Here is a 22,814-nt window from a genome sequence, read left to right as displayed (position 1 = left end):
ATATTCCCAAGTCACTGTTATTTTCTACTGAGAAAGCAGACTGAAAACAAACATGGAGATCTTTCTTAACAGCTACATGTGTGAAAGGGACCTTTGGGACTCTGTCGTGACCAGCTATGGTCAACTGCATAAGTCACAAACTCTAAGCTCTAGTTTCCTCTTCTTTAAGGTGGAGATAATTGTACCAAAGGTTTAGGGCTGTTGTAAGAATTCAATTACCTAATGCATACAATTACCTGAGCCCAGTCCCTGGCACATAGTTAAGTACTCAATAACTGTGAGCTATTATTAATAAATACATACAGCTGGAGTCCAAGAACTGGGCAAAGCAACACAGGCATTGGTCTCCCTACCCCCGTGCTTTCTAGGCTCCTCCCACTCTTCTCCTACCCAAGGAGAAAGCAAAATAATTCAATATTAAACACAATATGATGGTTTCTAGAGCTGGCAGCATATAGAGCAGGTAAGAGAACAGCAGAAAAAAAGGAGAATCCAAGGATGGTATGAGAAGTGTGGTGTCCTGCAGCAGAGGCAAAGGGGTGCGTGCATTTCATACTAAAAAGAGGCAGGGCTTCCCTGGTGGCGCAGTGGTTGAGAGTCCGCCTGCCGATGCAGGGGACGCAGGTTCGTGCCCTGGTCCGGGAGGGTCCCGCATGCCGCGGAGCGGCTGGGCCCGTGAGCCTGTGCTCCGCAGAGGGAGAGGCCGCAGCAGTGAGAGGCCCGTGTACCGCAAAAAAAAAAAAAAAAAAAAAAAAAAGAGGCCTAAGGATGTCTGCTTTGTCCCACAATGAGTTTCTTATATGGAAGCAGCATCCTGGAGGAGGATATGGGGTAGAAAGGATTTCACATCTTTTATCCACAAAGGTTCATACATATCTCCCCTTCCAAATACTACAGGAGTTGCCTGAATTACGAATACCCCACAACTTCAAATAGTTGCATTCTCTCCCTCATTCTCCATGTGGCGACCAAGCTGTGGGGAAAAGGTACTTTCCCAGTGCTGGGCATTAGTAAAGACTGACCTCACATTTCTTCACCCTGAGAGGAATTTTACACATACCGCGTTTCCCTATTCTCCCTCCCTTTTTCTGTTTCACAGTCACAGTTGAGTTAAAAGACAGACGGATGTACACATACAATCATATTCCACTTTCTCCATCCTTCGTTTATTAGTAAACCAAGGAACATTGGTCATACAGATAAGTGTATGAGGATAAGACAATTAAATGAAAAGTCTGGAGTAGATTAGTAGAGGCTGTGTGTCAAGCTGTCACTTGCTGTGTAACCTGGGTCAGTCAGTTAATCTCCACAAGCCTCAGTTTCTTCATCCGTGCAATAGGAGTGATAATCTCTGTCATACAGATCCAGGGATATCAAATATGCAAAGTTCCGGGCTCAGAATATAATGGAATGCTCAATAAATGACTGTTATTTTCATATACTGAAACTATACATAAAGCCTCTGTCCTTCAAAGTGTCCAAGTTTACCAACAGAAATACCCCCAAAATAATTCATTTTTTTCCACATTCAACTCCTATTAAACCGAAAGATGCCCTACACCACTCCTCCCTCCTGCCAAAACAAAAAACTAACTTGAGTATAGGATAAACCATCTTATTCAAGCATGGTTTGTATGCTTTGTTTCATCAGTTGCACTGTTTTCCATTATTGTTCCAAATTTTTGACATTTTGGTACCATAAGTGAAGAAACATTCTGGGTGCAGCCTGGAGGCTTAACCTTCATCACATGATTTTCATTGCTGCTTCTGCTGCTTTCTGTGTTCCAAACCCATTTTGGGGAGAAAATCAGTAATTAGGAAACTATCTATGCTTTTTAAACTTCCCAACACCTACTGAAATAACCACCCACTCTTACCAGCTCAACTATGAAAATACAATGGAAAAAAAATTATTTTTGAATTAAATCAGAAATGTTTTCCTCAAGTAAATAAGTGACTCTTGCTGTCCTACAGTTTGGGCACAATTTTTAAAGGAATTCTATAAAAATATAAGTATCTGAATTTTCTATTCCTGATAATTTAAACAAATTTGATCGAGATTTACAGAGTTAAGGCAATTGTCAAAAATCTATTTTCTTGTTGATTTTATTTTTTTTTTTATTTTTGGGGGGAGGGGCCACACCACATGGCATGCAGGATCTTAGTTCCCCCGACCAGAGATCGAACCCATGCCCCCTGCAGTGGAAGTGCAGAGTCCTAACCACTGAACCGCCAGGGAACTCCTAATTTTCTTGTTGATTTTAAAATGATACTAATAGGAAAAAAACAAAAAAGCAATTTTTCAAACTAATATTTAAAAGCATGACTAGAAATAATGATTTCAGTCTGCATATATGATTCCAACTTCTCCTACTGAGGCAATGTTTGGGTTCTGTGTGAACATGCATGAACACTATCTGTAAGTGTGAATAGAAAAGAAAAAATCCTACAAGGGGTCTTCAATTATTATGAATTTGTGAGCTACACTAGCTCTTCAACTATGACAGTCTTATAAGTAAATATGAACGAGTGAAGTTCATAACTATGGTATTCAGTGTGGTCTCCATAACCAGAACCATGAACAGGCTGCAATATCTATTAAACCCAAGTGGCAGTGTGCTAATATCTCCATTACTACCCTGGCTTCTATAGCACAACGTATAAAATAACACCTTGCTTTAGTCAATATGAACTGGGCTATTTTCAGCTTTTAAAAAATGTATTCTTAGCATGGCATTTCTAAGCATAAAAGATCTGAAAGTCTTATCTGTTCCTTTTCAAATTTAAGAGATAATGACAAGCTCAAAAAATCACACCAGCCTAAAGCAATCCCAACCTCATCTTCTTTTCCCCATTCACTGATTAAATCACTTATCAAATGTATGCAAAGAATAGTTCAACTATGTGAAAACATTTAATGTATAAAGAAAAAAGCTGAAAAGGAACAAAAAGAACATCTTTAGTTAAGTTGTTGAGATTTAAGGAAGATATTTCTCTTTCGTCTTAATTACAATTAACTTTAATAAATTGCTTTTATTTTACTGAACTACAAAAAGATTTTTAAAGAGCCTAAATTATATCTTTTGTAAAGGTCAAGGAAAAGCAAACGACCAAAAAGTCTGCTAGAAAGTGAGATACTATGCACAGCAATACAGAGACTGCAAAATGCTGTTTCTGCCCAAAGCCAGATGTGAATCACCTACAAAAATACGATTCCAGTTAGAGTTATATTAATAATACATTCATCCATGACAAGAGCAAATGTACATTTTCACTTCTTTCTGGAGAAACTGAGGCAAATAGGATTTCCCAAATGTCTCCAACATAAATGAGTGGTGTCTGTCTGGTGATTCAGGAGTCCCTGGCTCTGGGACTTACCCTTTTCCATTCCATGAAAATCTAAAAAAAAACAGAGATCCTGTTTAAAACTTTAATACTTCTGAAAAACAGGATGAGGTTTTATAAGTTTGTTAGGAAGTCATCCTATTAAAAGCCATCAGTTTTTGACAAAATACTCAGGCTGATCTTGAAAAATATACATGAGAAAATATCCATGAAAATTCTGAAAGCACGAACGGTAAAGAAGGGAGATTAGCTCTTTCACATATTAAGACATATTAGAAAGTTACAATCATTGAGTTTGATGGTAGTTCTTGAACAGAGAACAAAATGTTTAGTTTGGGGGCAGGCTGGGAGGGGAGCTGGACCACCCCTCCCACTCCTTAAACCAAAATAATATCCATGTGGATGAAAGATGTAAAGATATATCTTTTATTTTTTTAAAAAATGTCACCAATACTCAAAGAAAACTGGAAGTATACATAAGAAACTAATATCTTCGAGGGGAGCGATCTAAAATGAAGACGCAACAATTTTGAATATCTACACACCAAAAGCATTGCAACCACATTTGTAAAGCAAAAACTTCAGAAGATACTAGGAGAAATAGAAATTCTCTAATTGTATGAGATCTTTATTCATCTCCCAGTCCATGGCAGAATAAATGGACAAAGAATATAGAAATAATGTAAAATAGGTCTGATGTACAAACTCACGTTTAACTCTGGGCCCTGAAAATAAAGAATACACCTTCTTTTCACATGTTCACAATACAGTCATAAAATTACCATATATCATGCCACAAAAGGTATAGAACTAAATACATCTATTTGAAAATGACTATAAAACAGAGGTACAAAAGAGATAAGGTGATAATGAGCACAGGATCCTTGAAGCAACTCTATATAATCAAATAAAGCCGTGATGCATGCAGAGGATAAGAACTTTCAGTTCCTCTAATAGTTTGTTGTGATCACATTTTTTTTAAGAAGCCACAGAATCCCTTGAGAAAAAGGTACTTAAAACCATCTGCTACTTCCTAAAATATCCAAAGTAGAACATTATTTTCTATTTCTATATATACTGAAAGAACACCTCCTTCTACTATATTTTCATGTTTACTTATCTTCAATGAGAAGCTCATTCCCGGGCTTTGCTTAAACCTCTTAACATATATAAATTATTTCTTCAAGATCTGCTTTTGGCAGAGATGGAGGCCATCTTTCACCCCACTCCCCATAACAGCCTTTCCCATGTATAAAAAGATGCTTTGTAGATTAACCTTTTAAAATAGCCAGGCTTAAAAACCCTCCGCAGCAGTCTAAACCTTCATTCCCTTATGAGTGTCCTCACTGAGCTACGACTTCTCTAATTCTATCACATCCTTTATTTGATGGCTTCCAAACTAAGGAAAATGTCCTCTCAAATTTCTTTCCCACGTTTAACTTGTTTATATTTATGCACCAATTAAAGCAAACTTTTAGAAAACATAGTCTCTATTTTTAAAGTTCAAGTTACGTTGTTATGGAACTCATTTTGCCTTCATGAAAATTAAAAAAAAATTTTTTTAAATAGGGCTGAGTTTTGGTAGAATTCACAAAAACAATTAAAATTTTATTTTGAGAAACTGCCACATGATGGCTATTTCCTAAAACCATACTTACCCTGTTTAAAAATGTCATCCTTCCCACCAATATCACTTATTACATTCTGAGAGAACAATTAAATCTAATTTGTCATGATTTGCGTTTTCTCCATTTCAGGTTAACTTCCTCGAACGTCCTCATGGCGCACGTGAAAACAAGTTCCCCACACTCCCTTATTCTCCGCCCCGGCCCGGTTGGATTTTTGTCATAGTACCTAACACAGTCTGCCGTTGTTTTGCTGCCAGCTTGTTTGCTGGTTTTCTGTCTCCCTGTGGGGAGGGAGACCCCGGATCTGTCTAAAGAAGCTCAGAGCCCTGCACACACTGCGGCTGGCTCTGAACGAGCAGTGAGGCTCCATCGATACAGGATACAGAGAACCAATATTAAAAACACTGTCCACGCATGTGAATTGGCCACAGGCATAAAGCTATTAATACTGATATATAATCTTTAAGTAGGTAAAAATTAATACTCAGAAGCAGTGAATTCTGATAACATGTCCTCCAAAGCAGAAGACACACTGGGCAGACTCATTCAAGGCAGCTGTGCAGTGGACAAAGAACCAGGGCCTCACAGCCTTTTTTTTCAAAAACAGAATAGCAGTGGAGTGCTGAAAAGATGATCCGCTATCACTACCATCACACATGCACATACAGATAACTTCACAGCATTTCACGAAATATTTCTGTTTGTAAAATAGATGTATCTTTTCCTGAAGGTTGGAGCACACCACTGACTGAGGGCACGTGGGAGCACACCACCGACTGAGGGCACGTGGTCACCACCTTCCCATGGCAGGACCCAGGTTTCAATGATAATTTCCAGAAGCTTCATTTAGATAACATATCTTTGCATGTGAGGCTGTAGTGAATGAAAACAGCTAATTTCTGCCTGAATGTTTTTATTATAAAGTGTATTGAAGTTAACAATTTCTAGGGCCATTTTGCAGTTATGAAATAAAGGAATTATATTTAATAATATATTTGTGATACTTGAGTTGTGGGTTGGAAGTTTCTTTTGCGATTTTGACAACAGCGTGCACTGATACTTTAAATTTGGTATTCTTTAAACATTCCTTGATAAGTTTCTTCATCAAAAAGCCCAAGCAATTTAAAAAATACCAAGAGGGATTTTCTTTACAGGAAAAAAGAGTTGTGTTTTTAAGACATATATAAATTTAAAACATTTTCTAATACAAATGCAAAATTGATCACATCTCAGAACCACTACTTTCACAGCCCAACTGACTATGAGAACAGTACATAAGTCACAAGAAATTGAATGAATTAGATCGGTTTAAACATGGGCTATGGGTGAGCATATATTTTAGAAAACAGTTTGGTGGCTTCTCGAAAGGTTAAGTACAAAACTGTCATAAGACCCAGCAATTCCACTCACAGTGTACCTAACCAAGAAAAAGAAAAACATAGTCTACACAAAGACCTGCATGCAAATGTTCATAGCAGCATTATTCAAATACCCCCCCCAAAAGGCAAAACACTGGAAAAAAACAGTCTATCTATCCAGACAACAGAATTAATTACTCAGCAATTAAAAGGACAGAGCTACTGACACATGCTATGCCACAGATGAACTTCAAAAAGTTATGTGAGTGAGAAAAGCCAGATGCAAGAAACTACAAGATTCCGTGTACATGAAACACCCACAAAAGGCAAATTTACACCCAAAAAGTAGATTAATGGTTGGATGGGGCAATGAAGGATCTTACTGGGAGGATAAAATGTTCTAAAATTGATTAATGGTGATGTTTGCATCAGTAAAGTAACTAAAAATCACTGAACTGTATACTTGAAATGGTCAACTTTTAAGATATTTAAAATATACCTCAAAATTGTAAAGAAAAGAAAAAAAGAAAAAAGAAAACAAAACAAACAAAAAAAAGCTGGGCTGGGAAGAAGCGTAAAGTGACAAGTAACATGGGACATAAAAGATCTGGTGAACATGCCCCTCCCCCTTTGCAAAAAGAAAAAAAAAAAAGTAATTTACCAAGCTACCAAAAGACCAAAAGTGGTGAAGCTTCTACTTTGCTCTTTAAAATAATGGATAGGGCTTCCCTGATGGCGCAGTGGTTGAGAGTCCGCCTGCCAATGCAGGGGACACGGGTTCGTGCCCCAGTACAGGAAGATCCCACATGCCACGGAGCGGCTGGGCCCGTGAGCCACGGCCACTGAGCCTGCGCGTCCGGAGTCTGTGCTCCGCAACGGGAGAGGCCACAACAGTGAGAGGTCCACGTACAGCAAAAAATTAAAAAAAAATAATAATGGATAATACCAATACCTTAGGGGTTTCACCACAGAATTATGGGTGAAGTCAGATAGAAACCAAGTTTTATTCTAGGCTTATCATGAGAACTGTCAAGATTTTAAAAGCCTACAAATTAAACTCACATGAAGTAAATCTAATGATTTTCACTTTATCCTTAGAAAAATATGACTGTTAAAATGAGAAAAATACAAAGATGTTTGTAAGAAAAGGCCCCTGTCATGAGGGTTAAAAACAAAACCCCTACACAATCAGCAATATGATAGAAATGATCATATTCAATCTTTTATAACTTCCCATCTGGGGCTTTTTGCCTTCTGGGCATAGTTCCGATTTAAAAACAAAAACTAAGTTTAACTGGTTTACTCTGAATTTTACTAAAACCAAGTGACACAGACCACTGTTTATTCTTCCCAACATCTTCAGGTAGCAGAACTCCATTTTGAAACAAATGTAACATACTGGGTTTCATTCTACCCTTTTACTATCCTGATGTTAGTAAATGTTGCTGCCTGATTTTTTTCATCTGGTACAAAGTTTATATTTACACAGATTTTCTTTTTTTCTTAATGGAGAGCTAGCATAAGTACGGTTGAACTCTAAGAGGGAACTGAGTGGGAAAGGGAGATACACAGCTTATAAAAGAATAACAGAAAAACATAATTCCTAGAAGTGTAAATGCTAGGTCAAAGTTACTTGAAAAAAACATAAAGCAAGAGCTTTAGCTATTGTTTTACTGTCTAGAACTTTGAACAAATAAATGTTTTTAACCAAAAAAAAAAAAAAAAAACCTTACTTAAAACGTCCTATTAACTCAGTAAGAGGTTATTTTCCTTTAAAGAAAAAAATTAAAATCCTAAAATCATGGACTCAAATTTTTATCAGCATTTTGGCAGCTTAAGTTACCAACTTACTAGGTAGACCATCTTACTTAGAAATGTAAATGTCTAAGGTAAAATATTAGTTTGTCAATCATGAGACAAAAATATGTAATTTCTGTAAAGCTGGAAAAGAAACAAGTTTCATACTTTTATACAAAACAATGGGAACTGGTTAATTTTAAAAATACCACTTTCCATAAATCCACATCCAGAGCAAATCAGGTACACCTGTATTTTTAAAGCAAAGAGAATGGGGAGAGGGAGAGAAGCCATTTAACAAGTTATCCAGATGCACGTTATCCACGATGAAAGCCACATGACAGTCTCAGCTCTATCACCACCACAAAAACATATGCCCCAAATCAAAATTTAATTACACTGCACAACAGAGTTTGTGAATTGTGCTTCATATTTTATCGACTGCTCTGCTTTTGACAGGACAGTTTCCTGAAGGAAAGTTCCAAGAATTGAAAAGTTACAACACCCACATACCAGAAAGTGTTTCCTGAATTTTGTTACAGGAACTGACTTCTGCTATAATTTTAACATTTACTTCCCATAGAAGCCCCATTTTAAAATTTTTGTTGCGTATTATTTGTTCAATGACAGTACACCTAGACAATGCTCCTGTTTAAAAGAAAGGAAAAAAAAAACCAAACTTTTATTTCAGTTTCAAAAGTTTGGATATAATTGACCAATTCACAGTTATAACTTTTCCCTAGGAACAAAAACAACTGCCTCCTGGGACTTCCCTGGTGGCACAGTGGTTGGCAGTCCTCCTGCCAGTGCAAGGGACACGGGTTCAAGCCCTAGTCTGGGAAGATCCCACATGCCACGGAGCAACTGAGCCCACGTGCTGCAACTGCTGGGCCTGCGTGCCACAGCTACTGAGGCCCAGAAGCCTAAGAGCCCGTGCTCTGAAACAAGAGAAGCCACCGCAACGAGAAGCCCAGTGGACCCCGCTTGCAGCAACTTAGAGAAGGCCTGTGAGCAGCAACGAAGACCCAATGCAGCCAAAAATAAATAAATAAATATTTAAAAAAAAAAAAAACTGCCACCTGATGAATGGGGGATGGGGGTGGGGGGGTTGTTGAAGAGTGAGTTAGTAGTTTTGGGAGGGAGACCAGAGTGGATAGAAAAGGGTAAATTAAGTATCCAGGTCCTTAAGAAACAATTTTTGGGAAAGTGCTGCTGGATCAAACATTGCACATTACTTCTTGGTACTTTCCTTTTCCTTTTATTTTTTAAATATAGGTGCATTTGGACATTTCAACTAATACAGTTTATAATCGGTACATAAATTTATAGAGGTAGATATCTACCTTCTGTACCAACCTCTTGTCTCTTTCAATGGGGGGGGATGTGTATATATGAATATATATTAAATCAAAATGTAACTGCATTACACAACATAGTTTATATGATACTGTATCTCCCTCACACACACTCCATTTCACAAAGTGTGGTAGGTGGGCCTCTGGCCTCAGACCCAGCAGGGCTCCACCCAAGCTCCACCCTGGACCTGCCTAATAGGAATCTCTGGGGGGAGGGGAGAGCAGAATCTGCATGTTAAGAAGCACTCATGTTGTTTCTTGTGTCTAATCCAGTTTGAGAACTTTGAGCTTAATATAACCACACTGTCCCTAAAATATTCCTTCACTTTTATTTGTTTAATTGCCAATCGAGCTGTAAGCAATACTGAAAAGAAAGGCAGGATCTTTTTGGGTAAAATAAAGGCGAGCCAGTGACTCAGGAGTCACATCCGAACTCTCCCCAGCCCACCCAAACAAAGGATCATGTGGCCCGCAGGTCTCCAAGCATTCATCATCACATGAGCCACTGTGGAGGAAGAACAATCCTTGGTACTTTTAGAATGTGGTCGAACTATGGGTGCCCTCTGGAAATACAATACCTAATACCAAAATAAAGACAATTTAGCTGTCAATAGAAATACAATATATTTCTCCCTTCTGTTTGCTTCAGTTCCTTTTGACAAGATGTCACTATTGGGATTTCCTCTTAATATATTAAATCTGACATCAAATTACTGCTTTAAGAACCTGATAGGAGTCCAATCTGGTTAAATTAAAAACGAAGCCAATAAACCAATGCAAGAAAACAACAGACGTTCACCATTGAAAACGGCTTTCAGGATATTAAGTCTGCTGGCTTTGTGGCCATCAGGTTAAGCTTTAACTCACTGTGGATAGATAGGAAAAGGGAAAAGTTTGCACAGGAGCAGGATTCTCAACACTGACCACTGCCAAGACACAAAAAGTCAGCACTGGGATGTTTATTAAAGTTAATTTTTACTTTTGGGTCTCCAAGGGCATTAACACCAAAAGTTATAAATCTTATTCTCCTCCCCCTGCACCAGAGGCCTAAAGCTAAACTTCATCTCGTACATATATATTTGAGCAAGACATGACTTGCATTCTAGTTGCTGTATTATTTTGAGCAAATGAATACAGGTTATGTTCATATTAAAATGCATGAAGAACAATCAGAAGCAGAGCTAAAATACTACAACTTTAGCTTTCAATTTTTTTTAACTTAAGTAAAAAGGATAGGTAATCATTTAAGCTGTAAAAGTTATGCACCCACCCCATATCAATAAAATGTAACTGAACCACAACAAAGAGATTATGATACCCAAGCTTGCTATGTTTGTACTTCTGAGCCAAGAAACATTGTCCTAAAGGTGCAGGCTGTATTTCCAAGTAGTACGGAAGTAAAGTCAGAATACACTGTTGCTTGTAGTACTTCTCACCACACCTCACATACAGGACTTGCCCTTTCAGAAGACAGAGTTTGGAAATAAGTTTATTTTCCTATCTTGGAAAGCAAACAAAATAGAGAAATTTGCTAACAGAAAACTAAGTTTATATATTAGAAGCAATCAAGTTGTATGTTATACCTCAAAGCAGTAATGAAGCAAACTAGCTTTATAATTCCTCCATTTTACAGCTATTAAGTAATACATAGATTTGGATGCTCAAAACAAATAAGTGACAGTACCCAGATGAGAGAGATTTCTCTCTTATCCATGATTAAGATGAGTATATTTGACATTTAAATTGCTTAGGTGCAGTATTCACTAAATTCCATTTTCAAAACAGTATAGAACCAGCTATTGAATACCTTTTCATGGTATAGTATAGGATCCCCTAACTCTCTTGAGAGACCACTTGTGTTAATTTTTTATTTTTTTTGCCAAAGAAGATCCCCATAAACCAGCTGAATGAAAAACATGACTCAATCCTCCTTCCATCTTCATCATGGAAGAACCTCTAGTCTGAGTCAGGAAGCTCAGCGGGGCTCTTAGGATGAACTAGAAGGAAATCATTTAAGAAACCTCTTTTCTGTCAAGGACACAGTTTACAATGGTGTCTTAAGGGGAAAAATGAAGACATTCACTGGGTCAAAATACTGCATAAATTATTCCCCTCTTGAAATCACTTCCTTGAACTGCACCTTCCAAAACATCAAGCATTCTTCTTTGATATTTGCCCATATTAAATCAGAGCTTTTTTGCTTTCATGAATTTTCTTCCAAGGTAATCTTTACAAAGCTCATAAACTGGGGGTGGGGACAGAGGACGGAGCAAAACTGGTTCCATACCAGTTTAAGAGCATTGGTTTTTGCCGTGGAAAATTTCCCCCACCAGAGTCAGAGATCCACCAAAGACCGGCTTCATAATAATCTTGGGGACAATCTAACTTTCCTCTATTATTTTTTTTAAACATCATTAACTTTAGTCAAATTCAAACAAACAAACAAAAAACCTGTGGGAGAGTTACCTAAACTTAATTTCCTTCTGCAGTTTGTGTGAAAGTGCTTTTGAGAAGTGCTCAGCCACCAGAAGCTACTCTTCTGAAGAAGCAAGTTCAACTCCCCCAACTCACATTCATGCACCCTCCCCCTGCCACACACACACACCCTGGGGGGAGGTGGGCCAGGGCTTCTCCAGTAGCACAAGGTGCATTTAAAACCGGTTAATCCCTGAGGTAGTTGAAGAGATGTATGTATTCCTTTCTAAAATTCAGGGATTGCTTCAATGAAGGGGTTAGCAGAGATGGAGAACCAAAGCCCTCCTTTCTCTTTTATCCATCAACACACTCCTCAATATAAAGCAAGCTAATCCTCATAGAAAAGGATAGATCTACAAACTGATGGGATTCCATGCCCACCCCTACCCATCATAGGTTTACCAGTCCTCAAAAGAGGGTGTGCCAGGCCGTATACTCCTATAAAAGCACAGTCTCCAAGTGCTTTAGATCAGAATTTGGAAACTAAAGCCATGATCTGTGACTATTTCACCTTCAAGCAAGGAAGCCTAGTCAATGTATCTGTTGTGCTTATAGATTCCAAAGGAAGCACACACTGATCTGAGAGGGGAGGCATAGAATATGCCCTGCTTTAACTGATGTTGCACTTCTAAGTGACTGCCTTTCTCCACAATTCTGAAAAGGCAAAGCAGATATTTAATGTTCTCAAAATACTGACCCAAAATCTAATTTTTAAAACTTAGGCAACTGACCTTTCATTCAATAAATGTCTTCCATATCTAGCAGAAGAAATCAACCACAAAGCAAAACAAAATAATCAATTTCCTACTTTTAGGTTTCAAAATGGAGAAGAATATGCAACCTCAATTTATGGAAATTCACAAGCCTAGAGATTTAAGCAGTCTCTCCCTCATTCAAAGTACTGCTAGCCTATACAAGGAATACTAAAAATGTGAGACAATGTCTTAAGGAGCTGACTAGAGAGAAGAAATACACATGAAAAATTAGTCATGCACCATCCATCAACATCAAGTGAAGACTATTACCTTATAACAATAACAAATAATAAGAGAATAGTGCCATGGTCAGCTCAGTTATTCACTATCAGTGCTACAAAATTCAGTTTCGTCTAAGTTTCCATCTATCTCTTCTACTCAAAAACAAACAAAAAAATCCCACCACCTAATTATTTAAACAGTGCACAATGGTTAGAACTGAGCTATGAATATTCAGATCCAATGAGTCCAAGAATCTAAATTAATTGTTTCAAAAGCAAACAGATGCTGACACACGGGCAAGAGTTTACTACCCCAGATTATACATCACAGATGATGGCTGTGTTTCTCTTAGCACTACTCAGGCAGAGTGGCCCAGCTTTGGGGTTTCCTGAAATCCAAAAATATCTGCAATTTTCTCCATATATTCTCTCTCGGGATCTCAAAGATTACCTATTCTCCCACAAGCACAATGTCTAAGTGAGCTTGGACCACATTCCAGCTATAAGTGAAGAAAATGCACATTTACCACTTGAGAGAGACATTCCCGTGATGCAGACTAAGAAAACAGCAAGACAGCATGGCCTTGGGGACTTCCCTGGCAGTCCACTCGTTAAGACTCTGAACTTCCAATGCAGGGGGCGCAGGTTCAATCCCTGGTCGGGGAACTAAGTTCCCACGTGCCGTGCAGTGAGGCCAAAAAATTAAATTAAAAAAAAAAAAGACATCGTGGCTTTGTTCCTAGTTCAAGGGCACATCTGAAGGCCAGGCAGAAAAGCAGAATATGTACAGTCCTATTTCAATTACTAGCAAATTGAATTACCATACTGATAACTCGGATTTTTACATCTTGTAGCAAAGTACTTGTAGCAGAAATTGCTTTTTGTGCATTTAGACTGAGGCGTTGCAGCTCCCTTTCAACACCTCATCTCAGCATTAAAGAGGAAGCCTGGAAGTAAGGAAATGCTGCAGGGCAGCTCAGAAGTCAGGCAGGCACTGCTCTACCTGTGTGACCTCATGCAAGAAACAGACCGGCTGGGCCTCAGTTTCCTGAACAAATGTGAAAAATACAAGTACTTACCTATTTAAGTGACTGACAAGAGTCAAAGAGGTAATCCAATTACAGTTGCTGTGCCTGGCACACAGCAGTGTCCAATTTAGCTATTACCTCATTTTATTCTTAATTAATTTAAGGGTTCAGACACTGAAATCACTCACATCTGAGTTCAAATCCCAGCTTTCTATTATTGAGCTCTGTTAGATACCATTTAATTTCTTAGATCACAGTGTCTTAATCTAAGGTTTTGATGCCATGGACCCTTTTGGCAGTTAAATTTCAGTCAAGGTTAGCATAAATAAAGATGCAACTTTTGTTTCTCATCCAAGTTTTCCTACTACATGGCCTCAAGTTAAGAACCTCTTAGAACAGCCAATAAAATGGGGGCAGGGGATAAACCACTGAGTCTAGAGGATTAAATATACAAAGCACATAGAGGCGCTCTATATAGTGAAGTTCTTTTTCTTCCTAGAAAGTTCTATCTCTTAGGGAAAAATTTCAAAGTCTCATCAAGCCCAAACTTTAAGCTTAAAGCATCTATTTCTTTGAGTGACCTATCTGGGTCTTCAGACCTGAAATGTGTTTAGCCTTGTAAGATTTCCCCCAAATCACTATATTACATCAAAAAGCAACTTGAGGAGCTCTCATTAATTTAAATGCGACACCAAAGTACTTTCCAGTAAAACCGAAAGTTTAAAAAGAATGTATATCTAAATTGTAGGCTTCCTTTAGCACCAACTGCTGTCACAACTAAAATGAAATCATACACAACAGTTTGAATTTCATAAAAATCACTAATGCCTTGTCATCACTCTTAAAGCCTCATTACAAAAAAAGTAACAAACCATGGAAAGTCAGGGCTGGAGGTTCTTACAATAGCGTTCCTCTGACAGCAACTGCAGTTCATTATCCTCTCCCCTTCACCAACCCCGATACATTCCTGGTCTTTGCCTACTCAGCAGATTCACGCAAGCTGTGCCGTTTTATGTGCAATCGTACATTCTGGCAGTAAAATTTCCAGTCACTTACCAGGCAAATTCTCAACCACCTCCCCCAAGGCGAGCTGTTTCACATTAATCGATTTCTAAAATTCTGCTCAAGGCACTGGCGGAGAGGGGGAAACAAAATCAGGAGAACCAGAAGGAGGTGCACAAAGAAACTAAAGGACAATTTGGGCAAAGGCAGACAAGTTAAATCAACTTGATTTTTCTGAAAATAATTATTTTTGGAAGAGAAGAGAAATTTAACTTTAATCTTAACTTTAACTCAACCCCCTCCTCTCTGCAGAAATTGTCTAGTATGTTCTCCAAACTGTTTTTTATCTGACATAAATAAAGAACCACAGCATCAGGAATGATGAGAAAGCAATGACAAAGCTGCTTCCTGCTCGTCCTCTTCGCAGCACCCCAACCCTTCCCTTGCAACCTTCAATTCTCCTAGCCACTAACATATTTTAAAAGTTTCTCTCGGTGCCTGCCTTACCTTGACTGGGCTGCCATAATTCAGTTTATAGAGCTCAAGGTCTCCTGTCCATCAGAGCCTTCAACCCGCGGCCCTTCTGCCAGCGCCGCGCTCACCATTTGCCGGGGCCGGGCGGGGACGATTCCCCAGCGCGACTCCCCGATGTTACCGGACTACCTGCTCCCGAGCCCGGGCGTCCTCAGCGCAGCCTCGGGCTCCGAGCGTATTGGCTCGCGCTAATCCTGATGGACATCCGGGCACTGGGGCCTCTGCAGGCAAACTACACTCTGGACCGGCCCGGGGAGCTTCGCGTCCGAATTCAGACCGAGTGAGATCCCTCCGGGCGATTCCGGAGAAGGGAAACCGAAGGGCTCCCTTCGCGCAAAGCCCACCAGCGCACAGCTCCCGCCAAGCAGCACTAGAACTCCGGCCTGCGTTACAAAGTAAAGGAAATCGTCCTTCGGCTCTGTTAAAGTTGTCCGAGTTCGCCTGGACACCCCCTTCAACAAAGTTCTGGTGGTACGGTCCGCCTCCTTAAAAGGGCACGGCGCTCCACCGGCCCAGCCCGAGGCTGCGCCGGGCGGGGGCGCAGAGCCCGGGCGCCGACGCAGCCCAGCTGGCTCGGCCGCGGCGGAGCCCCGCCTGCAGGCTCCTGGCTACCGCTCTCTTGTCAGGCTTTAACAATGTACAAACACACACTGCCGGAACACGCAGTACCCGGGCGCTCAGAACTCCAGCCCCAATTTGAATATTTGTTGAATATTGGGTCCCAAGAGGCTGAAGTGAACAAGGAATAAAACCACAGCAGTAAAACACGTTCGCTACGTTTGATCGTGCCAATGCTTGCTGTCAGGAAATGTGCAACTAACGCACACTTGTTTGACTTTGTTAGCTTTCAGTTTTGATTTCGTTACATTGAAACAAATGTACAAAGCGCCGTCTCTCTTTTTTTTTTTTTAAACTCCCTCTCTTTTATTGGACAACATTCAGATTAAAAGGAAACAGCAACTCAGATGGTACTTAAAGAAGTAATTAAGGAACTGACAAATTTTTAGAAAATGAGGATGCAAGCCAACAATATATTAAACACTGTAAGTACAAACGAAACTGTGTCCTACTAAGGGCACCAGGGAAGGCATTTAAATTTAAACTGTGCCTAAAGCTAAGCAGGGAAAAGCGTCGTTGGGTAGGAGAGAGGTTGGGCTTAAGCGTCTCATGCGGACCAGCAGCAACACTGTAGGAGCTGCAAACTCTAAATGAATACTGAGTGAATGCCGACCCCGTGGACTCCCCATTCTACCTAGAATCATGACAGTGACACCATCTCACAAAGAGATACTCCACACTGTACTGCTAAGGAGCCATGGATAGACATGTTGACATCTGCACAAAAACTGCAAAGCTGGGGGGTGGGGGCTGGCAGGTGGGAGGAAGGCCCAAAGCATCTCTATGGTGGGTCTCAAAGTGTGATTCGTGGTCTCCTGGGAGTCCCCAGGACCTTCTCAGAGGTCAAGCTATTTTTAGAATAACACAAAGACATTATTTGTCTTTTTCACTGTGCTGACATTTGCACTGATGGTGCAAAAGCAATTGTGGGGAAACTGCTGGCACCTTAGCACTAATCAAGGCAGTGGCTCTTCACTCATTAGCAGTTTAAAAAAGAAAAAAAGGTCAGTTTTCTTTACACATGTCCTTAATGAAGCGAGCAGTAGGAATTACTACTTTTCTTAAATCTTGACCCTTGAGTACAGGTCATTTTAATGTTCTTTGTGACAAAATGGGAAGTCCACATGAAGCACTCTGCTGCTGCAGAGTGAAGTACAGTGGTTGTCTAGAAGAAAAGCACTTGTATAATTGAGCTGCCAGCTGAAATATCTTTTTTTTTCATGGACTACCATTTCTACTTGAAAGAACAATTGACGAACTGTGGTTATTCTGACTTGGGTATTTGGCAATCATTTTCTCAAAAATGAACAAGGTGAGTCTGTTTCTTCAAGGAAAACAACTGACATTATTTATTGCCAATGATAAAATTTGAGTTTTCAAGCATTTTAGAAAACGACATCTGCCACTGCGAGCCTGTCAGCTTCCCAATACTTAAAGACTTTCCCGATGAGGTAAGGACAGTAATGAATGTGGTTTTAGAAGACCTGTGTACAGACAACAACTACTAAGCCCGTGAGCCACAACTATTGAAGCCCACACGCCTAGAGCCTGTGCTCCGCAACAAGAGACGCCACCGCAATGAGAAGCCAGCGCACCACAACAGAGTAGCCCCCGCTCGCCACAACTAGAAAAAGCCTGTGCACAGCAACGAAGACCCAATGCAACCAAAACTAAATTAATTAATTAATTTAATTAAATTTTAAAAAAGAAGACCTGCGTAACTCAGTGACCAAAATTTTCTAAATAGTACAAAAGCGTGGGGCTTCCCTGGTGGCGCAGTGGTTAAGAATCCACCTGCTAGTGCAGGGGACACGTGTTTGAGCTGTGGTCCGGGAAGATCCCACATGCCGCGGAGCAACTAAGCCCGTGTGCCACAACTACCGAGCCTGCGCTCTAGAGCCCATGAGCCACAACTACTGAAGTCTGCACACCTAGAGCCCGTGCTCCACAACAAGAGAAGCCACCACAATGAGAAGCCTGTGCGCCACAATGAAAGAGTAGCCCCTGCACACTGCAACTACAGAAAGCCCACGCACAGCAACGAAGACCCAACACAGCCATAAATAAATTAATTAAATAAAGTTTTTAAAAATCGTGCACGGGTAAAAGATCCATTGAAAGTGCAGGACAGACCAATGGATTTTAATATATCAAAAAAAAAAGTTCAATGATATGATTTCAAATTCCACATTGCAACTAACCTTTAAGAAACTATGACTTGTAGAGTTTTGATATAATATCAAAAAAGGTATTAAAATACTCTCCCATTTTCTGTGAGGCTGCATCTTCTTCATATATTTCAACCAAAATAACACTGCAACAGATTGAACACAGAAGCAGATGAGAATCCAGCTGTTCTTCTATTAAGTTTAGATAGTAAAGAGATTTGCATAAATGTAAAATAATGCCACTCCTCTTACTAAATTTTTTATTTTGGAAATAGTTTTTCTTTCCAAATAAAAATATTATTTACGTTAACAGGTAATGGGTTTATTATTTTAAAGAATTTAATATTTTAAATATCTCTATTTTAATTTTCAATACAGCAAGTGTCAATAGATAAAACACACACATACAAAAACTCTTTGGAGTCCTTAATAATTTGAGGGTGCAAACTTATTCCATGTCATTTATTGATACTTGTTGATACTTCCATGTCTCCTCCAGCTCTCCACAATCATCATGGCTTCTCTTACATTAAAAGTAATATTATTATATTATAGCTATTCCTGTGTAGACTCTTAGCACCCAGATCAGCTTTGGTAAAATATCAAATCACCTGTGTCATGTGTTAAAACCACAGACTCCAGAACTAGTGAATCAAAATCTTTGTAGGGGGAGGTCTCAGGGATATGCACTTCAACAAATTCTCCAGCTAATACTTGTCTGCTTATGTGTGAGAAGACTTGCTTAGATCACGCATACTTAAAAGATAAAGGTGAGCTCTTTGATTCAGTATTGGTTTATAATCCCTCAGTCATTTTAAGTATCATGGTTGGACAGCATTTATTTTCATTCATAAGAAATCTCTATCAGACAATAAAATACCACTGCACATGTGTATTCTTTTGCAATAGAAGAATGATAAACCTTGAAGGAAACAAAGCATAAATTTAGGCAAAAGTCTACTCCCCAAAATTTTTTGCTTGCCATTTCCCCCCATCTTTCTCTTGTTCTAAATACCAACTACGATCATTTATCCTTTAAATTGATATGAGACATATAAGTAAGCAGAAACAATATTGCATAATAGCATTTACTCACAAAATTTCCATTTGTCACTGGCTAGAAATATAACATCACTTATATTAAAATTACATTTTTCCCCTGTGAACTGTGTTAATTGTTCTGTTCCACTAAAGATGAGGAAATGAAAGAATACAGCAAATATTTACACACACGGAAATATGAAATCAACAGCAGATCCGGATTACACCTGAGATTCCCAGGGCTCTCAAGATCATTTGTAACATAAATTAGCGAGAGTAATTTGAAACAGATGTGGGATTACACTCAATTTGTAATAGATCTAACAATACTAGAGGAAAGTGCAGGAGAAATTATTCTGGAATTGGATACTCCATGTGGCTGAAGAAGTACGGCAATACACACGTGGGTGTTATTATCTCCAAGTGTTTTGAAAACACCATTGTATCCAACCCACAGTCTTGTTCAGCAGTGAAACTGAACAAAAGACATTCTTAACCTTTTGGGGGCACAGAATTCTTTGGCTTTCTGATGAGATTTGAGGATATAGGCCTATGCACATGACATTTGCTATACTTTGATGTTCATGATCCCCCTGCAGCTCACCTAAGGACGACCTGAGGCTCCGTAGACTCTAGGTGATAAATCCCTGGGCCCTAAGGTGCACTCAAACGGGACCAGCTAATGGACCCAATTTACCTTACAAATAATGGGTACGATCACCTGTCAATCTTCACTGCCCCTTCAAAATGTTAGGACTGTCTTAGTAATTGCCCAGTACAGTGAAGTTTTGTGGGGGTTTTTTTTGGCCCTGCCGCACAGCTTGTGGGATCTTAAGACCAAGGACTGAACCAAGCGAAAGCTCAGAGTCCTAACCCCTGGACCACCAGGGAATTCCCTACAGTGAAGAATTTCTAATGAAAATAATGGAAAGAGGGAATACCCTTCTACTTGCTAGATGGGATTCTGCCCTATTCATGAATTGCCTAATAAAGCCAATTCAAAATAAGTCTTAAAAAAAAAGAATGGAAAGATGTTACATGACAGCAAAATATCATCTATATATCAAAATAACAAGTTTCTCAGTATGGTGAGAATATGCTAATCAGTTCTACATTTCCAGAATTCACCAAGCCTACAGTGACCAAGTATGCTAACAACAAAAAAGTAAAGTATACAATTTAATAAACAGGGCAGAATTTGTAAGGTGAGTGGGACAGACTGTTTTACTACCTGAAATGGGTTCTTGAGTCAAAGAGTGCCTTTTTATTAGCTCTTTAAATTAATGAGCTTTGGGCTTCCCTGGTGGCGCAGTGGTTAAGAATCTGCCTGCCAATGCAGAGGACACAGGTTCAAGCCCTGGTCCACGAAGATCCCACATGCCGCGGAGCAACTAGGCCCGGGAGCCACAACTACCGAGCCTGCGCATCTGGAGCCTGTGCTCCACAACAAGAGAGGCTGCTATAGTGAGAGGCCCGCGCACTGCGATGAAGAGTGGCCCCCGCTTGCCAAAACTAGAGAAAGCCCTCACACAGGAACGAAGACCCAACACAGCCAAAAATAAATAAATAAATAGATAGATTTTTAAAAAGAAAAAACTTCTTAAAAAGCCTGATTCCATTTTTTAAAAAATAAATAAAAAATAAATTAATGAGCTTTATAAATGACTCTTGCACACATGTAGTGGCAACAACAGATGGCATATATAACAATATCTTAAGTACAATCACAAATGTGCCCTACATATTGTTATCCAAGAGTGAAAACAGAATCATCTTTCAAGTGTTCCATCATTTATTTGGCAAAATATAAACAGGCATATGTTTTAAAATGTATGTTTATATTATTTTTTTAATTTAGGAGATAGAAGGCAAAATCTAACATACTTTAAACTTAATAAAAATTTTTTTAAAAACAAGTTGCCTTAATCAGAACTGTTAAATATTCATTCAATGCATGCATTTGGTCCACAATAGTCATCCAATGATACTACTCTTTAATGGCATTTTTGGTCTAAAAGTTACATCGGTCAAATCTAAAAATTTTTACTTCATTTCAATGGGATGTTGTTTAATGAGGACACTGCAAAAATCACTTCACCAAAAGAAGGACGCTCGAGGTGCCACTGGACAGTCACAAATAAACCAGACACAGGAAAAGGGAGGGGAGACAAAGGAGGAGAAAAAAGATGAGCCATCTCGGGCGGGCAGAGATAGCAGGGAAAACTGGATAAGCATCGCTGGAAATTAACTAGATCCCCCTTCAGCTATGACCTCAACACAAAACAGTCCTCCCCTTGCTGGTCCTGAGAAAGTCCGCTTCTTCCCCAGCTTTACTCCACACTTTTCAGGTCCTCTACCAGGATCTTCAAATCAGGGGTACGTGGAAGTCCTCAAGAGGGATGACGGCAGAGGTTTGAAGCAAATCTATTTCCTGGTTCTTCCTTCCCAAATGCCCTCTTTCCTGAAATGAGGGTTCAGGCTTTCCTCCCACTTCCCCTTGCCTTGTCCTACTTGATCAAGAAAAGTAGGCCTCTCACCCATTCCAAATCACTCTTCTAAGTGTACATTGCTCCAGGGTGCAAATACGTCTGAAGCCCCAGAGGAACAGTTCTATGTAGGAGGACAGTCCCTGAGCTCAAATCAGGAAAAGCTCATGGGGGGCTCCTCATGTGACATATCCAGGTGACCAATCTGGAGCAAGGCCCTGCCTCACCAATCCAGCTGTATATGAGAATTATGAAATGAGATGGAAATGTTCTCTGATACGATTCAGCTGACAGGTTTGAGACTGAAGACTTCCAGTTTTTCAACATTCATTTGGAGGGGACACAAGCAAAAATGTTTAAAGACTACTGTCCAATGTCACCTCTTCCTTCACTGAAATGTCTTTTTCTCTACTCCTGGTCTACAATTTTCCTATCTTCTTCTGTTTGTGCACAGATAAAACATTCTTCCTTCCCCTCCCGATTACCCCTGCCCATCCATACCAGTTGACTTATTTATTCTCAGCCTACAAACAAGCTCAAGTTTCCCCAACCACCAACCCCACCCCAACATGGAACTGAGCAGGACACTATGGGGTCTTCCTGGGACAGACCCCTCCCCCATATCTTCTGCTTTAGCTCCTCTCTGAATTACCTAAATAATAGTATCTGATGCACATTTCCTGAGTTGTTTTTCAGATGCTGAAACCACCACCAAACGAAGAAATTAACTACAAGATGATCCCGAGCACATACCCCCCCAGACCTACTGGTGCCTAAGGATTGATAATGTTAACTCCTGTGACACCACCTTGTCACCCCACCATAAACCAATCAGAGAACAGTGCACGAGCTGATCACTTACCCTGGGACGCCCTGCCCTCACCTGGCCTTTAAAAATGCTTTGCCGAAACCCTTTGGGGAGTATGGGTTTTGTTTCTTTGTTTGTTTGAGCGTGAGCCACCTATTCTCCTTGCTTGGCCCTGCAATAAACCTTTCTCTGCCC

General features: G+C 39.7%; 1 protein-coding gene across 4 annotated transcripts in view; it reads right to left on the bottom strand.

Moving 5' to 3' along the window:
* Window positions 1-22,814, bottom strand: part of AFF1 (ALF transcription elongation factor 1) — a 214,675-nt gene that overhangs the window by 115,410 nt on the left and 76,451 nt on the right. For 2 of the 4 annotated variants that reach the window (XM_060114334.1, XM_060114343.1), the window contains exon 1: window positions 15,472-15,933. The exons of the other annotated variants lie outside the window; for them this stretch is intronic. In XM_060114334.1, coding sequence (XP_059970317.1) covers window positions 15,472-15,488 — 17 coding nt within the window. In that variant the 5' untranslated portion in view covers window positions 15,489-15,933. Of the gene's footprint in view, window positions 1-15,471; window positions 15,934-22,814 lie in introns of those variants that run through there. 4 annotated transcript variants of the gene reach the window in all.

Source organism: Mesoplodon densirostris, chromosome 1, assembly GCF_025265405.1.
Source record: "Mesoplodon densirostris isolate mMesDen1 chromosome 1, mMesDen1 primary haplotype, whole genome shotgun sequence".
In the NCBI taxonomy this organism is placed as follows: Eukaryota; Metazoa; Chordata; class Mammalia; order Artiodactyla; family Ziphiidae; genus Mesoplodon; species Mesoplodon densirostris.
The sequence above is the reverse complement of the archived record's forward strand: the minus strand, read 5'-3'. Positions and strand labels throughout refer to the sequence as shown.